Raw genomic sequence first — 19,414 nt, 5'->3', positions numbered from 1 at the left:
TAAAACAGAGTTGAGGAAGAACTTCTTCTCCCAGAGAGTTGTGGAGGTGTGGAATGCACTGCCTCGGAAGACGGTGGAGGCCAATTCTCTGGAGCTTGATAGATATCTGATGGATAGGGGAATCAAGGGATATGGGGACAAGGCAGGGACTGGGTATTGATAGTGAATGATCAGCCATGATCTCAGAATGGCGGTGCAGACTCGAGGGGCCGAATGGTTTACTTCTGCACCTATTGTCTATTGACTGGGAGAATGAGAAAATAAATTAACTTTAAATTGCAGAGAGGTTTGGAAAAGGATGCGGTCATAAAGAGGAATAGGTTTATTGATGAGGACTGAAGATAGTATCTTTTGTTTTCCCAGAATGCAGATGGACAAATTTTCTGCTTTTCTGATAAGTTTGAGACAGCAAGAGGTCGAATGAAATCCTTCGTAAATATATAACATTTGAATAGAGTGATCCAGTATGAGTGTTAAAAATTGGATCATTCAATACAGATTTTCTGAGGAATAGGTGAATATGGGCCCTCAACTCTTGAATTAGTTTCAAGATTTATTGCAAACAATTATTTTAATTGCTTTGTTAACAAATAAGTTGGTTAGGATGTGCATACCTTATTTGCCTCTTTCAGTGTTCACTGTTGCTGATGATCAATAATTGAACATATAATAAGTTTAAAGTTATGCTTCTGGTTTGCCTTCTCAGGTAAGTGGAACTACAGATTAATGTGGTAAAGTTATAAAAGCATTCAATGTTTCTTTATATTTCATTTTTTTAGTGAAAATAAAATTTTGCATTGGATTTCTTTCAACTGTTGCTTCAAATGTGCTATAGGATACAAATATTGTAATTTTTACTCAGAATATTTGTAATAGGGATATTTGTACTGCTTTGTTCTAGGATAATTAAGCTGTCAATCTCAATCTAATTTAGTTGAGACAGACTGCATAAGTTAGATTATGATGACTGTTTTATATTCACTGGAACTTAGATGGTTTAAATTTATTACTTCAGTCAAGATTTTATGGGATATTGGTAGTAGTATACTACCAAAATCATAGTAAATGATTTTCCTTAGTTAGGGATAAGAGACATAATCTAAATGTGTCAATCCAAGCAAAGCTATCAAATACTTATAAGTATAAAGGATATTTATTGTTTGGAACTTTTCCATAAATTACAGTGATTGGAAGTCAGTTTCAAATCTGAGATTCATTGGTTAACAAATATTCAAGATATCAAGGAGTAAAGCTCTTATTGAGCAGGGCTGTAAGTATGTCATATCAAATATTGAAATGGATCATTTATGTTATGGAATGGATGTGAGTGGCTAAGTTACCTACGTCTGCCATCCAAACTCATGTCACAGTTAAAAGTGTTTTGACCTGTATAACTCAGCGTAAAATATTGATGCTTAAAGGTTGTCATTTTTTAATAGTGAAACTAATTTCAAATTATATATTAATAAAATGATTTTGACATAACGTTACAACTCAGTCAGAAGTTCTCAAATAATTGTTTCCATATGCTCAATAGGGCTGATTTTATCATAATTAAATTTCCTTTTCATACCTCCCTTTCACCAGAAAAAAGAAGCTATGAAAAGGAGACAATATAATTTTCAATGCATGATGAATAATTTTGTGTAGATCTCCAATAAAGTTTAGTGTCTATTTTGAAGGTCTGATGTTTATGTTTTGCTTTGACTAGAAAGGTTTCTGCGAAGAATGTCTTCAGAATCCAGTGAGGAAGAAAATATGAAAATATACTCTCAATTGAATCAATATCAACGGGATAGCAGGTTGGAAAATGAGATTCAGGTCAAGAGTTGTGAATTATCCTCTTCATCAGGTTCTACCTCCTCTCTGCTGTCTCCTATTTACCATGAAAGTTATGAAAGTGAAGATGAAGAAAATGAGTCATTAAGCAAGCAAACAGACGAACTTTCAAGAAGAAACTCAGAATCCACCCCAAGTAAAAGGGTAGTTAGTTTTTCAAAAACACCAGTAGTGTCAACTCCAAGTGGACAAAAGAAATCCAGGTATATCTTTGCATTTTAGCACCTGTAGATTAATATTTATTCTCTCTGTTAGATTTCTTCCAACAATGTTTGAAGAAACCCTCAGAATTTTAATTATTTTCTATACTTCTACAAGTACCTCCTCCTCCATTATAACTGTGACTGAGTTACCCTTGTTCTCATCTTCTGTCATATTTCTTTCCATCTGGCCTATTTTTTAACCATCTGTTCTATCAAACCAGCACAAAATAAATATTCACTACCCAGTTTTAGTCCCAAGAAGAACAGTTTTTCTCAGGAAGTCTTCTATTTTCAGCCGACTTTACTCTGAAGGTTTTCCTATACAGCCTTAGCAAGTCCAACATCGACTTATTTAATTTCATGAATTTATGACCGCTTCTATGTAGAATAATAATTTATTTGGGCTTTCTCTGATCCATGTTGCGCTTTCTGCTCACTGTGTTCCCTTCACTGTTGGATTCAAAGAAGAAATTAAGTGCAGCACAGAAGTTACCTAGCAGTCATCTTCTCATTCTTATTTTGACCTCTTTATCCCTTTGATAAAATATATTTTCCTTGTGGATGATGACAAGTGAGAGCAAGGAATTTGGTTTGAAAGACTGGGTGTAGGATCAATCATTTGCAAGTAAACTAATCCCTTCTACCTACACATTATCTATATCCTTCTGTTTCCCTCACATTCAAATGCCTATCTAAATGTTTCTTTTAAATCCCTAATGCATATCCCTCTGAACCAGCCTAGGTAGTGCATTCCAGGCATCCACCATTCGCTGTAAAATAAAACTTGCTTCTCATATCGCCAGGAAATTTACCCCATCTTAAATGCGTGCTCTCTGACATTAGAGATTTCAGCCCTGGGAAACCCTGGGTACCTTTGTTAGCTTGTTCATTCTTTTTGTGCAACTGGCATGCAAATCAGGCAAAAATGTCAAAGTTCAAAGTACATTTAGAGGCAAACTATATACAACCTTGAGATTCATCTCCTCACAAACAGCCACAAAAAAACATAGGACAAATTAAAAAATCACCCAGTGTGCAAAAAAGAACAAATCATGCAAACAATAAAAAATAAGCAAATAACATTCAGAACTAAAGTTCACGAAAGTGAGCTCACAGCCACTAAGCCAGTTATCACGATCTAGGAGCCTGTTAGTTGCAGGCCACAGCCTTAGTTCAGCACAGAGACAAGTAAACCTTGCTGGATAGTGAGATGAACACCAGCCCTCATCATAGAAATATGGAAAACCTACAGCACAATACAGGCCCTTTGGCCCACAAAGTTGAGCCAAACATGTCCCTATCTCAGAAATTACCAGGCTTACCTATAGCGCTTTATTTTACTAAGCTCCATGTGCCTATCTAAAAGCCTCTTAAAAGACCTTATCGTATCCGCCTCCACTACCGTTGCCGGCAGCCCATTCCACCCACTCACCACTCTCTGAGTAAAAAAATTACCCTGACATCTCCTCTGTACCTACTCCCCAGCACATTAAACCTGTGTCCTCTTGTGGCAACCATTTCAGCCTTGGGGAAAAAGCCTCTGACTATCCACACGATCAATGCCTCTCATCATCTTGATGCTGTACTTTTCCACAATCACTTTCAAGCTTTTTATTTGTAGGCTTTTTAAACATTTCACCACTGAAATAGTTTTGGTTTATAACAACCTCCTGTTTATCTCTTATTGGTTGCAAATTGTTAATGCTACTCATTAGGGTGTCTTTTTTTCTTTTGATATTGCACTGTAATGCGTATTGGTGTTGTAACTTTCATTTTGGACCAAAGGTGTAATTTGTCTTTTGATATTCAATGCTTGACTGAATATGTAATTTAGCAGCAGGGTGGTTCTGTCTTATAATAAAGCTGTTTTTTCTTACTTACTTTTACTGTTATGTTGCAATTAAATTGTTCAGAATTGGTTCATAAATGATTAAGCACAGTGCCTTACAGGAATACATGGCCTGGAAACAGTTCAATTGTAGTTTGATTCTTGAGGGGCTTTGTGTTTACTGTTAGAAATCTGTTGATTAAAGTTGCATCAACTTTTGACAGTTTTATGGATTACTGGTACAGTACCTTTCATACTAGAGGTGATGGCTGACAGGGAGGACCTGTTCTGAAGCTTTTTACTTAAGCAGTGCTTGCAGAACAAACTGTTTTCTTATGTAGTAAGTGTGTTTTGATCTAAAATTTGAAATTTCTAAACTGCAATTTTGAACTCATATAGGCAGAACATTTGCTTGAAAAGAGAAAGTCTGTGCAAGAGATGTACTTTGGAGCCTTCCAAAGAATCCACACCATTGCTGCTCTCTCCTATTTACCATGACAGCTATGAAAGTGAAGGTGGTGAGACAGTGACTTCCAAAGCACCTACAAGCAGTGTTTCAGATAGAGAAGTGGCACATACTACAAACAAAACTGTGTCAAAGAAATTGACAATGTGCATTCCAGTCAAATCAAAAACATCTAGGTACATGTTGCATCATATATTTGTAACATCTGTTATAGTTTATTTGCTCATCTTTGGACCTTTTAAAAATTATATTTTTAGTTCTTCTGTAACTAAACTGTAAAGTAAAATGTTTGTTTGTATCATTAAGGTTTTTGAAGTACTTATTGGCTATTTGAGCAACCTAAGCTACTGGGAACATTTTAGCAAGATAGTTTGGTGCACTGTGCACATCAATACTGATTCTGCCACTCTCTTTGATGAGGTATTCTGATTGTTAAACATGTCCACTAATCACAATTTTAACTGTTTCTCACATATTTCTATCAGCATCAAATGCTGATAGCATGCATAGCCCTGAATTCTATTTCTGCCAGCCAATTATACTAATTTGAGTTATTCATAAAAAACACATGAACTATTACACTTAAGTTCTATTACGTTGAATAAGCATTGCAGAATGATTTTTGAGAATGGTTCCAGAGGATAACCCTTAATATTTTAAGTTCTACGAAGAGTTAATACTTTCAGAAGTGGAGAAAATTGGTAAGAATAGCAAAGGAAACTGTTGAAAGGTGGGAACAAAATTTAATGATAAATGGTTGTACAGTTAATCTAAGTATTATTCAACATAAGCTTAATGCAATTATGGTCCAGCCAACACAGTTAATTTATAGTCTTCAAATAACACTTCTGTAAAAGTTGACAAGATAGTGTGTGTCTGCATTAAAGTTGCTTAAACTGTAAATATAAAATGTGGCTGTCTTAATTGATTATATCATCTGGTCCGGTACTTCAAAACTCAAGTAGTTTATGATTCAGAAACCACCAAACTAAATCTGTAATTGGATTGTTGTGAAATTTACTGTTACTAGCACAGGTAATTTAATTAAACTTGACATAGAATATACATGGGCAGGTCTAAAGACACTGCTTGGTTTTGACCCTTAGAATAAACACTTAAATTCTTCTTAAGTACACTTGCTTCAGTGTAATGTAATTTATACAAAATGTTAACTTTGAACTAAACTGTTCACAGATCCAAAGAAATATATGGGATAACTTGTTTATTAACTCTTGTAACACTTTGCTAATTCAGTGTATGTTTGGTTGGAATTTTAGCTATTAGCTTTCCTAAAGTTGTCCAATGAAGACTGGTATAGATTTTGCCGGTTTACAGAATGCCACTGACAGCCACAGTCATCAAATTTCTGCTTACAGAGTTAATATACAAAGTTCATTATGCAGGAATCCTACACTGCAGTGATGCCAACAGAGCAGTGAAGTAAGACACACAAAATGTTGGAGGAACTCAGCAGGTCAGGCAGCGTCTATGGAAAAGAGCAAACAGTCGACGTTCCAGGCCAGTACTCTTCATCAGGACTGGAGAAAGAATGATGAGAAATCAGAATAAGGTGGGGGGAGGGGAGGAAGAAACATAAGGTGGAAGGGGGAAGTAAAGAGCTGGGAAGTTGGTTAATGAAAGAGATAAAGGATTGGGGAAGGGACAATCTGATAGGAGATGACAGAAGGCCATGGTGGAAAGAAAAGGGGTAGGAGCACCAGAGGGAGGTAATGAGATAAGGTGAGAGAGGGAAATGGGAATGGGGAATAGTGAAGGGGGGACATTACCAGAAGTTTGAAAGGTTTAATAGAGAATTTTGTGTATACTGAGTTCCTGTGAGGCTGGCTGATTTTTAGAGCCAATCAATGGAATTGTATTGCTGTCAGGCTGGTGATCAATTGATCCACAAATTGTAACTATACCAGAAATACCATTATATTTGTAAATCAATTTTAATTGGACATAGTTATATGTTATTATTTGTTGTTTATCAATTTGACCTTTGCATTGTTTCTATGCTCTTTCATTTAATGTCTGATGCAGTGAACTGAATACATTCTGAGATAAAGTAATATATGTGTTTCAAAGGCTTAGAACTTGTGCAAGAAAGGCAAAACAGAGTGAAGAGGAGGAACAGCATTTAAAGGAAGTTGAGCTTACTGCCTGGGAGGCATGGCTTATCAAGAAAGCAAAGGAAGAACGCAGTGAAGTGCAGAAAAAATCTCAGCAAGTAAGTAGCTTAGTATGTGTTAATGTTTTCACATTTGAAGTTCAAAGTAAATTTATTTCAAAGTACATATACATCACCATATACAACCCTGAGATTCATTGCTTTCATACTCTATTAATCTAAGTGCTCAGGTTTCCTTCCATATTTCAAAGATGTTCAGGGTTAGGGTTAGTGAGTGTGGGCATGCTATGTTTGTGGCGAAAGCATGACGACACTTGTGAGCTGTCCCCACAACAATCTTCGGACTTTATTGGTTGTTGATCCAAATGACACACTTTGTATGTTTCAATGTACTTGTGACAAATAAATAAGTAATCGTGAAAAATTGACTTAAGACTAGTGGTAATCTGATTCTGTGTTGATCATTCTGTTACTTGACAAGTATTTTTGACATCTTCTCATAATCTTCTTGTACATTATAATGTATAACAATAAAGTAAGATTTGTGGAAGTTATTCTAGTATTGTTGAAACTCTTATTTCTTGCTTGTATTTTTCTAAACTGAGAAAAACAGTCTTTGATGTTTTAACGTATAATTGCCAAACAGAATGTAAAAAGTCAAATGACAATTAATTACTAACTATTATTGTGAAGTTATCAAATTAATTCCTACATTATTTGGCATGTAATATTTATATGCTTTAGCAATCACCATAAATGAAAGATCACCAGCTCTCTGATATTCAACGTATTGGATACTAAGAAATCTAATCATTTAACTTATGCATCAATCTAAAAGAATAGGGACAGCAGTTGATACATGATCCTGTGAATCTTTTAAGAAGTAATTGTATTATGAATGGAGATTTTTGGTAATTTTCTGTATTGCTGAATTATAATGAGCTATACAGACTTACTCGCCTATCACAATCTTTATTTATTGACATACAGCACAGAATAGGCCCTTCTAGAACTTCGAGCCATGCCATCCAGCAATCCCCCAATTTAATCCTATCTTAATCATGGAACAATTTACAGTGACTAGTTAACCTACTAACCTGTACGTCTTTGGACTGTTGGACGAAACCAAAGCATCCAGAGGAAACCCACACGGTCACGGGGAGAACTTACTTATAGGCAGTGGCGGGAACTGAAACCAGGTCACCTGTGCTGTAAAATATTGTGCTAACTACACCTTATGATGTTTATATCTGCAGTTTAGATTGAGATAGTCAATTTTTTTTTAACTTTAAATTTTCCCACAAGTAAAATATAGTAAGGATTAATCATTTTGGAGGAAGGTAGATACATATCCAAGAAATATTCTGTATCCTACAGGAGGTGATACTGAAACAAGCAAAATTAAAAGAGCAAGAAGAACTTCAAAGGAAAAAAGCTCGTGCAGAAGAAGAGCATAGGCACTGGGTGCAGAAAAAAAATGAAAAGGTAAGACATCTAAATTAGCTTTCTTTGGAATAATTTATAAAGAGTTCACTCTTGAACTTCCTGAATTGCAGAGCAGTCGGAACTCCATATTGGTAGTTACTTTGGAGCTGTGCTTTACATCCAAAAAGAGAGTGATAAAGGAGCATGTTTGTTGGCAAATCACAGAGGTATGAAAATAATAGTTTAATAGTAGTAGGGATTTCAGCTTCACTAACGTCAATTAAGATTGCCTTAGTTATGAACCTCGGTGTACTGCCTCGGTGTATTTATGTTTTGAAATTATCTGTATGGATAACTTACAAAACTAAGCTTTTCTCTATATGACACAGAATGCAAAAGATCAGATGAAGTGAGAACAGCAGATTTCTTTCCCTGCTCGGAGTGAGATGAAGGCTCATTAGGGCAATTTCATTTCATGATCATTATTACATATTACTTTTTTCAGACTAGTTGAATAATAAATTGAAACTCATTTACCCTTTTAGAATTATAGCTTGCTTGGAACATTAATCTTGTCTCTTGAGTATAACTCAATATGCTACTTTTTCCTAAGGTGATCATAAACACAAATGATTCTGCAGATGCTAGAATACAGAGCAACACACACAGAATATCGGGGGAAGTGGTAATAGGTGGTTGCCTCTCGAATTGGGGGCCTGTGACTAGTGGTGTGCCACAGGAATCGGTGTTGGGTCCCTTGTTGTTTGTCATCTATATCAACGATCTGGATGATAATGTAAATTGGATCAGCAAATTGGCGGATGACACCAAGGAACAATGGGCTGAAAAATGGCAGATGGAGTTTAATGCAGACAATTATGAGGTGTTGTACTTTGGGAGGACAAGCCAGGGTGGGACTTACATGGTGATTGGTAGGGCACTCCAGAGTGCAGTAGAATGTGGGGAATTGGGAATATAGATCGATAAACCCTTGAAAGTGGTGTCACAGGTGAATAGGCTTGTAAGGAGAGCTTTTGGCACATTGGCCTTCATAAGTCAAAGTGTTGAGTACAGGAATTGTGTTATTATTTTGAAGTTATATAAAAAGTTGGTGAGGCCCAGTTCGGATTTTTGTGTGCAGTTCTACATACCTTCTGGAAAGCTATCAGTAAGATTGAAAAAGTGTAGAAAAATGTTAAAAGGATGTGCCAGGACCTGAGGATCTGAGTGGTAGGGAACAGTTGAACAGGTTAAGACTATATTCCCTAAAGCGTAGGAGATTGAGGGAAGATTTGAGAGAGATGTACAAAATTATGAGTGTAAATGTAAGCTGCCTTTTTCCACTGAAGTTTACTGAAACTGGAACAAGAGGTCATGGGTGAATGGTAAAATGTTTAATGGGAACACGAAGGGGAATTTCTTCACTGAGAGGGCGAGGGTGGTGAGAGTATGGAACAAACTGCTAGTGGAAGTAGTGGATATAGGTTGAATTTCAACTTTTAAAATTAATTTTGATAGGTACATGGATGGGGTGGGTATAAAGGACTATGGTCTGGATTCAGGTCAGTGAGACTAGGCAGAATAATACTTCAGTGCAGACTAACACCAGAAATTCTGCAGATGCTGGACATCGAAGCAACACACATAAACTGCTGGAGGAACTCAGCAGGCCACACAGCATCTATGGAAAAGAGTAATACATTTTGTATTTCTTCTTTTCCATAAATGCTGTCTGGCTTGCTGTTCCTTTAGCATTTTGAGTGTGTTGTTTGGATTTCCAGCAAATGCAGATTTTCTCATGTTTGCACTACTACTACACTGCAAAGTCTCTTCCAGGGATGCCTAACCTGAAGAAGTTTAAATCTTCTCTTCTATGGGAGTTCTGTGAAACCCTCTCTCACTGCTCCCCCTCTGTGATCTCTGCTGCACTGTGACTCTTCGACACATCCAGTTCCAATACACCTAATCATCTCATTTTCACCATGGACGTCCAGTCCCTGTACAACCAATCATCTCTTTTTCACCTTGAGCGTCAGTCCCTATTCACCTCCATTTCCCATCAGGAGGGCCTTAAAGTTCTCCACTTCTTTCTAGACAACAGACCCAACCTGTTCCCCCTCCACCACTACTCTCTGTCTGGCGGAACTGGTTCTCATTCTCAATAATTTGTCTTTCGGCTCATCCCACTTCCCTCAAACCAAAGTTGTAGCCAGGGGCACTCACATGAGTCCTAGTTATGTCTGCCATTTTGTCAGCTACGTGGAACAGTCTATTTTCCAATATTACTCCCTAACTTTTCCTACGCTGACTGCGCTGACGCTGAATGCGTTGATGACTGCATTAGTGCTGCTTCCTGCTCCCATGTTGAACTTGTTGTCTTCATCAACTTTGTCTTTAACTTCCACCCTTCCCTCAAATTTATCTGGTTCATTTCTGACATCTCCCTCCCCTATCTCGATCTCTCCATCTCTGGAAACAGTTTATCTACTGATATCTTCTATAAACCCACTGATTTTTCACAGCAGTTCTTCTCACCCTGTCACGTGTAAAAATGCCATTCCCCTTCTCTCAGCTCCTCCATTCTCCACTGTATCTGCTCTCAGGATAAGGTTTTACATTCCAGAACTAATGAGATGTCCTCCTCCTTCAAAGAAAGGGGCTTTCCTTCCTCCACCACCAATGCTGCCCTCACCCGCATCTCTTCCATTTCGCGTACATCTGCCTTCACCCCATCTTTCTGCCACCCCACCAGGGATAGGGTTAATCTTGTCCTCACCTACCACTCCACTAGCCTCCACATCCAGCACATAATTCTCTGTAACTTCTGCCATCTCCAACATGATCCTACCACCAATCACATTTTGCCCCCCCCCCCATTTTCCATCTTCCGTAGGGATCACTCCTAACATGACTTTTGTTCATTTGTCCCCTCCCCACTGAGCTCCCTCCTCATACTTTTCTGGGCAAGCAGAACAAGTGCCACACCTGCTCCTACACCTCCTTTCTTAAAACCATTCAGGACCGCAAACATTCCTTCCAGGTAAGGTGACACTTCAGCTGTGAGTCTGTTGGGATCACGTACTGTATCCAGTACTCCAGGTGTGGCCTCCTGAAAGGGAGATCGCTTTGCCAAACACCCTTGCTCCATCTGCCACTAAAGTGGGATTTCCCAGCAACCTCTCTATTCTACTTCCCGTTCCCATTCTGACATATCAGTCCATGGCCTCCCTCCTCTACTGCCAGGACGAGGCTACACTCAGGTTGGAGGAGCAACACCTCATATCTGTCTGGGCAGCCTCCAACATGAGGGCCCGAACATCGATTTCTTAAACTTCTGGTAATTGCTTCTCCTTCCCCCCCCCCCCCCCGCCCCACCTTCATCAGTCTGCCATTCTCATTTCCCTCTCTTACCTTGTCTCCTTACCTGCCCATTGCCTCCCACTTGTTCTCCTCCCCCTTCCCTTTGTTCCATGGTCTTTTGCCCTCTCCTATCATATTCCCCCTCCTCCACCCTTTACTTCCATCTCTGTATTTCAACCCATCCTCCTCTCTCAGTTTCACCTTCCTCCGCTCCTGCCACCTTCTTGCACTAACTTCTCATCTTTTTTTCCAGTCTTGATTAAGGGTCTTGGCCCGAAACATCGATTGCTTTCTCTTTTCCATAGATGCTGCCTGGCCTGCTGAGTTTCTCCAGCATTTTGTGTGCATTGCTGAGCACAGACTAATTGGGCTGAAGAGCCTGTTTCTGTCCAGTGACTCTACAACCATGTTGCAATTTTGCATAACTAACATTTTTCTTTGGAGTAGCTAGGTTGAAAATTGAACTTCCTATTGGATACAGAGAGATTGTTTTTTCTCTGCCAGAAGATGTTGACAGAAGTAACCAAATTAAATAGAAGGAAGTTATCTCAATGCCCACTCTAAATCTGTTGTGGGTGAGGAACCTGAATGTTACAGATCACTCTAAAGTGACAGGACAGGACAGGACTGGTAGATCAATATTCTGGGATTCTGTTCTTTTTGGATGTGACAGAGCGGGAGAGATTAAAGGAGAAGGGGTGGTGTTACTAATCAGGGAAAATGTCATGGCAGTGCTCCGTCAGGACAGACTGGAACCCGACTAGTGAGGTGTTATGATGGAAAAGAAAAATAAGAAAGGTATGACTACATTTATTGCAGACCACCCAGTAGTTCTAGGGATTTAGAGGAACAAATTTGTAAAAAGATTGCATACTGTTGCAAAAAACATAAGGTAGTAGGTGATTTTAACGTTCCACATATTGACTGAAAATCCCATACTGTAAAAAGACTAGATGCATAGAGTTTGTCAAATATGTTCAGGAAAGCTTCCTTCATCAGTCCCAATGAGAGAGTATGTGATGCTGAATCCACTATTAGGGAATGAGACGGGGCAGATCACATAAGTTTGTGTAGGGGAACACTTCACAACCAGCAACCTCAGTGTCATTAGCTTTAAAATAAATATGCAAAAAGATAAATCTGGTCCCTGGGTTGAGATTCTAACTTGGAGAAAGACCAATTTTGATGGTAACAGAAATGATCTGCCATGTGTGGATTGGGACTGGCAAAGGTGTACTTGGAAAGTGGGAGGCCTTTAAAAACTAAATTTTGAGAGTACAAAGCTTGTATGTGCCTGTCAGGTAAAGCCAAGTGTAGGGAACCGTTGTTTTCAAGAGATATTAAGACCCTGGTTAAGAGAAAAAAGGAAGTGCATAGCAGGTATAGGTAAGTAGGAATAAATGAGGAGTACAAGAAATACAAGAGAACACTTAAGAAATAAATCAGGAAGGCTAAAAGGAGGTATAAATTTGCTCCAGCAGACAAGCTAAAGGAGAATCCTATGGGATTCTACAGGTATGTTAAGAGCAAAAAGATGGTTGGAGATAAAATTGGTCCTATGGAAGACCAGACTGGTAATCTATGTGTGGAGCCAAAGCAAATGGGGATCTTAAATGCATTCTTTGCATCTGTATTTACGGGAGACAGATACAGAGTCAATAGAATTGAGGCAAGGTGGCATCAACTTTATGGACCTTGTACAGATTACAGAGGAGGAAGTGTTTGCTATCTGAGGTAAATCAAGGTGGATAAATCCCCAGGGCCTGACAACGTATTCCTTCAGACCCTACAGGAGGCAAGTACTGAAATTGCTGGGGCCCTAGCAAAGATACTACAGAGAGATCTGCATCAGCTGTGAAAAACGGCAGATGGAATTTAATACACTCAAGTGTAAAGTTTTGCACTTTGATTGGAACAAGCAGGGTAGGTCATACACAGTGAATGGTAGGCACTGAAGAGCATGGTAGAACAAAAGGATCTGGGAGTACAGATACAGTCGGCCCTCCTTATCCGTGGATTCTGCATGCGCGGATTCAACCAACCGCAGATCGGGAAAACTCGGAAGTTCTCTCTCCAGCACTCGTTGTTTGAGCATGTACGGACTATTTTTTCTTCTCATTATTCCCTAAACAAAACAGTATAACAACTATTTACATAGCATTTACATTGTATTAATTATTATAAGTAATCTAGAAATGACTTGAAAGTACAGGCAGTCCCCGGGTTATGAATGAGTTCCATTCTTGAGTCCGTCTTTAAGTCAGATTTGAAGTTGGAACAGGTACATCCAGTATTATTTAGGGTCAGTTAGTCAAACGTTTTTCTTAGTATATAGTACATATTTTACCTTCCTACGCATATAAAACACTTAAGAAACATACGTATTTCAATAATTAAACCACTGCGTTGCTTAGTAATAATTGTAGCTTTCATCGGGGCAGGGCCTTTCATATGCTCCATTAAAATTGTTCCGATCGTTGACCGACTGTAGCCTAACGCTTTTCCAATGACCAATAGCGTTTTACCTCTTTCCGATCGCTTTAATACTTCCACCTTATTTTCAATCGTGATCACAATTATTTTCGTGAACAGAAACACTGCGGATTCAGAGCTTCACCACCAGGTCCTAATGTCCACCGCATTGAGACACATTAAATAAAGTCCGGGGTTCTGCTGAGTCCCAAGACCATATCCGCGGGGAGGTGGGGGGGGGGGGTCTCGGAACCAATCCCCCGCAGATGAGGAAGGCATACTGTACATAATTCTTTGAAAGTCAATGTCACAGGTGGATAAGGGTCATAACGAAAGCTTTTGGTACATTGGCCTTCATAAATCAAAAATTGAGTACAGAAGATGGGATGTTATGTTGAACTTCAGCCTGGTTTTCTGGAGATATTTGCAAGCTAGTTGTTGTACCATCCATTAAGTACATATGTAGTTATGAATAATGTCTTTTTAATTGTGAAAGTCCTGCAAAAATCTAACATAATAGTGAAGAATTTGAATCTACTGCAATCATATCTTACCACAGGGCTGTGACTGCGATAAGAAAATTGTTTTCTGCTATAAATGAAATATAAATAGTCCCCATAATCTTGATTTTAATCAGTGAATTGAAAAAATGGATGACTTTGTGGTGGTGTGGGGAGATAGTATTAGCACATAATGGATAAACGTTGTCCATTGTTGATTAATTCTTGCAGATAAGCAGTTTGGCATTATTGATGTAAATTGGTAAATATTACCTTTGAATGTAAGATCATTATCCATCTGTTTTTTGTTCTAACCTGCTTGAGCAAGGTAAAGATTTATATGAATCTGTACATAAGTTTATTGTGGGCAATTTATTGACTAGGAAAAACTGGAAAAGGAAAAGAAGCTTCAGAAAGAGCAGGAGGAAAAGAATGTCAAAGAACAAGAAAGAGAGCGTGCTGTGGAAAGAGCAAGTAAAACGTTTCAAGAATGGCTTAAGAAAAAGAAGCTTCAGGAAATGGAGATAAAGAAACAGGAAAAGGTAGGATAATGAACTATTGTGGCGACCCACTTCCCAGCGCACTCGAACCGGCTCACAAAGCGGCGCGCGCCGGCATTGAGGCCGGTCCCAAAGAGGGCGCCAAGCCTGCTTCACCAGCAAGGGGAAAAGCCCGTGTGCGGGACGGGACTGTGAATACGCGCCCCCTACAGCATTCCCGCCCAGGGAGGGCGGGATCAGGAAGGCTTTAAAGTGAGGCCGCAAAATTTGAATAAATTTCTTTTTGCAACTGCAGCTCGCCGACTCCGTGTCGTTACTTCAGTGCTGCGTGTAGCACACCGCTACAATTGGTGACCCCAATGGCCCAAACGATATTTGGGCCGAAGATGAACGACGCCGCATCTGTTCATGCAGTTTCGTTAAAACTGCCAAGCTTCTGGACGCTGCGACCTCACCTATGGTTCCAGCAAGCAGAAGCCCAATTCCACATTCGGCAGATAACCTCGAATGCCACACGTTACTACTACGTGGTGAGCTCCCTCAACCAGGAAACAGCCGCCCAGGTTGAGGAGTTCATACAGTCGCCCCCGGAGGACGGCAAATACACAGAATTCAAAGCCTTGCTCATAAGGACTTTCGGACTCTCGCAGCGCGAGTGAGCTGCCCGCTTACTGCACCTGGATGGTTTGGGGGACAAGCCACCGTCGGCTTTGAAGAACGAGATGCTGTCCCTGGCCGGAGGTCACAAGCCCTGCCTCATGTTTGAGCAGGCATTCCTGACCAGTTGCCCGAGGATATATGCCTGCTGCTGTCTGATGCGGATTTCAGCGACCCCCGGAAGGTGGCGGCCCGTGCAGACGTGCTGTGGAAGGCCAAGAAGGAAAGTGGGGCATCCATCGCACAGATCACCAGGCTATGCTCCCAGCAGCAAACCAGACCAAGCCCACTAACCCCAGAGGCAGGGGTGAGGAGGCCAACGAACAATGGTGCTTCTACCACCAGCGGTGGGGCACAGAAGCCTACCGCTGTAGCCCGCCCTGCAAGTTCCCGGGAAACGCCAGGGCCAGCCGCTGCTGATGGCTATGGCGGCTGGTCATCGGGATAGCCTCCTGTATGTCTGGGACAAGCGGTCGGGATGCCGCTTTTTGGTCGACACCGGAGCTGAGATCAGCGTCTTACCTCCGGCGAGTTACGACACCCGCAACAGAGCACCAGGTCCCACCCTGAGGGCCGCGAATGGCAGCACAGTAAGGACCTACGGCATCCGTACGGTGCGGCTACAGTTCGGCTCCAGCCAGTTCACGTGGGACTTCACACTGGCTGCCGCAGCCCAACTGCTCCTTGCAGCGGATTTTTTGCGAGCTCACAGCCTACTGGTGGACCTGCCAAGGAAGAGACTGGTCCACGCTGAGACTTTTCAAATGTTCTCCCTGGGTGAAGCCCAGTTGCCGGCCCCACACCTAGACTCCATCACGCTGTGACAACGACTTCACCAGAGTCCTGGCGGATTTCCCATCGGTTCTGGCACCGCAGTTCACGGCAGCCATGCCCAGACATGGCGTACAGCACCACATCTCGACCCAGGGACCACCCCTCCACGCCCGTGCTCGAAGGCTTCCCCCGGACAAGCTCTGACTGGCAAGGGAGGAGTTCAAGAGGATGGAGGAATTGAGGATCATACAGCGGTCCGACAGCCCATGGGCCTCCCCCCTGTACATGCTGCCCAAAGCAACAGGGGGCTGGAGACCATGCGGCAACTACTGCAGGCTGAACAAGGCTACAACACCGGTCCGCTACCCTGTGCCGCACATTCAGGACTTTGCAGCAAACCTGCAGGGTGCATGGATCTTCTCCAAGGTAGACCTCGTCCGGGAATACCATCAAATCCCAATGCATCCGGACGACGTCCCCAAAACGGCACTCATCACCCCTTTCAGCCTTTTCGAGTTCCTCCACATGCCTAAAGAATGCCGCACAGATGTTTCAGCAGTTAATGGACGAGGTGGGACACAACCTGGACTTCGCTTTCATCTATTTGGACGACATCCTCATAGCCAGCAGCAGTCGTCAGGAGCGTCTGTCCCACCTCCGTCAGCTCTACGCCCGACTGAGTGAATATGGCCTGACAATCAACCCGGCCAAATGCCATCAACTTCCTGGGCCATAGGATTACTAAAGACGGGGCAACCCCTCTGCCCGCTAAGGTAGACGCGGTCCACCATTTACTCCGACCCAACACAATCAAAGGCCTTCAGGAATTCGTGGGTATGGTGAATTTCTACCACCGCTTCCTCCCTTCAGCTGCCCGAATCATGCGCCCCCTGTTCGCCCTGATGTTGGGTAAGAGCAAGGACATTACCTGGGACGAGGAGTCCGCCGCCGCTTTCATTAAAACCAAAGAAGCCTTAGCAAACGCCGCGATGCTAGTGCACCCCAGAACGGACGACCCTACTGCCCTCACAGTGGACGCATCTAACACGGCAGTTGGTGGGGTGCTGGAACAACTCATCGAGGGTCGCTGGTAACCCCTGGCGTTTTCAGCAAACACCTACGACAACCTGAGCTCAAATACAGTGCTTTCGACCGGGAACTGTTGGCGCTATACCTGGCAATCCAGCATTTCAGGTACTTCTTAGAAGGTAGGCACTTCACTGCATTCACGGACCACAAACTGTTTACCTTTGCGTTCACGAAAGCATCCGACCCCTGGTCGTCCCACCAGCAACGACATCTGTCCTACATCTCCAAATACACGACGGATGTCCGGCACGTCTCGGGAAAGGACAATGTCGTGGCTGACGCACTCTCCCCTAACCCAGCCCTGTCCCAGGGGGTAGACTATGAAGCACTGGCAGAGGCACAGCAGGCAGACGAGGAGATCTCTAGTTACAGGACTGCAGTCTCCGGTTTGCATCTTCAGGACCTCCCCGTAGGCCCAGGTGAGAGGACCCTACTCTGTGACGTCACCACCGGCCAACCCCACCCCGTCGTTCCGACAGCCTGGCGGCGGCACGTTTTCAACTCCATTCACAACTTAGCCCACCCCTCTATCAGGGCAACTGACTGGATGGTGGCCAACAGGTTCATTTGGCACGGACTCCGCAAGTAGGTCAGTGAATGGGCCAAAACGTGCATGCACTGCCAAACAGCCAAGGTGCAGTTGCACACCAAAGCTCTGCCGCAGCAGTTCCACCCCACCCACCAGCGTTTCGACCACATTCATGTGGATATCGTGGGCCCCCTGCCAGTGTCGCGAGGAGCGTGGCATCTCCTGACTATTGTGGACCGGTTCACAAGATGGCCAGAGGCGGTCCCGCTCACCGACACCACCTCCGAATCTTGCGCCCGGGCACTGATTGCCACCTGGGTATCTCGCTTTGGTGTACCGGCTCACATTACCTCCGACAGAGGCGCCCAGTTCACCTCCAGCCTGTGGTCAGCTATGGCCAGCCTTTTGGGGACACAGCTGCACCACACAACTGCTTACCACCCACAGTCGAACGGACTGGTGGAGCGTTTCCACCATCACCTGAAGTCGGCTCTCATGGCCCGCCTCAAAGGGCCCAACTGGGTAGACGAGCTTCCCTGGGTCCTGCTCAGAGTCCGCACGGCGTCCAAAGAAGATCTGCACGCCTCGTCGGCCCAGCTGGTGTACGGCGCACCCTGGTCGTCCCAGGGGAGTTCATACCAGCCCCAAGGGGGCAAGAGGAAGAACCCGCAGCAGTCCTGGGTAGACTATGCGAGAGGCTCGGTAACCTGGGCCCCATACCCACCTCGCAGCATGGGCAGAACCAGACCTGCGTACCCAAAGACCTGCAAAACTGTAAGTTCATTTTTGTACGACGGGGCGGACATCGGCACCGCTACAGCGGCCCTACGAGGGGCCGTTTACGGTGATCAGAAACAACGGGTCCACATTCGTGCTGGACATTGGGGGGAAAGAAGAAGTTTTCACAGTGGACTGACTCAAACTGGCCCATGTGGATTTGGTGCAGCCGGTCGAGATTCTGGCACCACGGCGCAGAGGCGGACCTCCCAAACAGAGTCCGACCCAGACTGTGGACATTGGGGGGGGGGGGGGGGGTGTATCGCTGGTTCTGGGGGGGGGTTATGTGGCGACCCACTTCCCAGCACACTTCAACCAGCTCACAAAGTGGCGCGCGCCAGCATTGAGGCCTGTCCCAAAGAGGGCGCCAAGCCTGCTTCACCAGCAAGGGGAAAAGCCCGCGTGCGGGACGGGACTGTGAATACGTGCCCCCTACAGCATTCCCGCCCGGGGAGGGCGGGATCAGGAAGGCTTTAAAGCGAGGCCACAAAATTTGAAGAAATCTCTTTTTACAACTGCAGCTCGTCAACTCCGTGTCGTTATTTCAGCGCTGCATGTAGCACACCGCTACACTATGTTATTTCTCAAAAATTTGTTCTGATAATGTTGGTAAGTAGTTGGTTAAACTGTAGCCACCTAGCTATAACCCATGGTGCAATTACCTATTTTTATATAATACAACTGAATATTTAATGTTGTAACTTTTCCGTGCTAGTAATTGGAGTTGATTTGGGTAAAGTTAACTTCATTAAGTCCATAATCTGAATTATGCAGTATGTTACTAAATTACAGTGTTGAAATGTTCTTTTGCTGTCTTGAGTTAAATAGTAAGCACTCTTCCTGTATAATCAAGTCATTATTTCA

The 19,414-nt window shown here is 42.7% G+C and overlaps 1 protein-coding gene across 3 annotated transcripts in view; it reads left to right on the top strand.

Annotated features, from left to right (window-relative positions):
• Positions 1–19,414, top strand: part of LOC132397336 (coiled-coil domain-containing protein 34-like) — a 30,100-nt gene that overhangs the window by 6,781 nt on the left and 3,905 nt on the right. Inside the window, exons 2-6 of one of the 3 annotated variants that reach the window (XM_059975988.1) lie at positions 1,712–2,042; positions 4,270–4,512; positions 6,425–6,566; positions 7,845–7,952; positions 14,608–14,766. In XM_059975988.1, coding sequence (XP_059831971.1) covers positions 1,712–2,042; positions 4,270–4,512; positions 6,425–6,566; positions 7,845–7,952; positions 14,608–14,766 — 983 coding nt within the window. The remainder of the gene's footprint in view (positions 1–1,711; positions 2,043–4,269; positions 4,513–6,424; positions 6,567–7,844; positions 7,953–14,607; positions 14,767–19,414) is intronic. The other 2 variants (XM_059975989.1, XM_059975990.1) reach the window with 2 other exon arrangements.

Source organism: Hypanus sabinus, chromosome 7 (genome assembly GCF_030144855.1).
Source record: "Hypanus sabinus isolate sHypSab1 chromosome 7, sHypSab1.hap1, whole genome shotgun sequence".
In the NCBI taxonomy this organism is placed as follows: Eukaryota; Metazoa; Chordata; class Chondrichthyes; order Myliobatiformes; family Dasyatidae; genus Hypanus; species Hypanus sabinus.
Note: the sequence above shows the minus strand (reverse complement) of the source record. Positions and strands in the feature narration are given on the sequence as shown.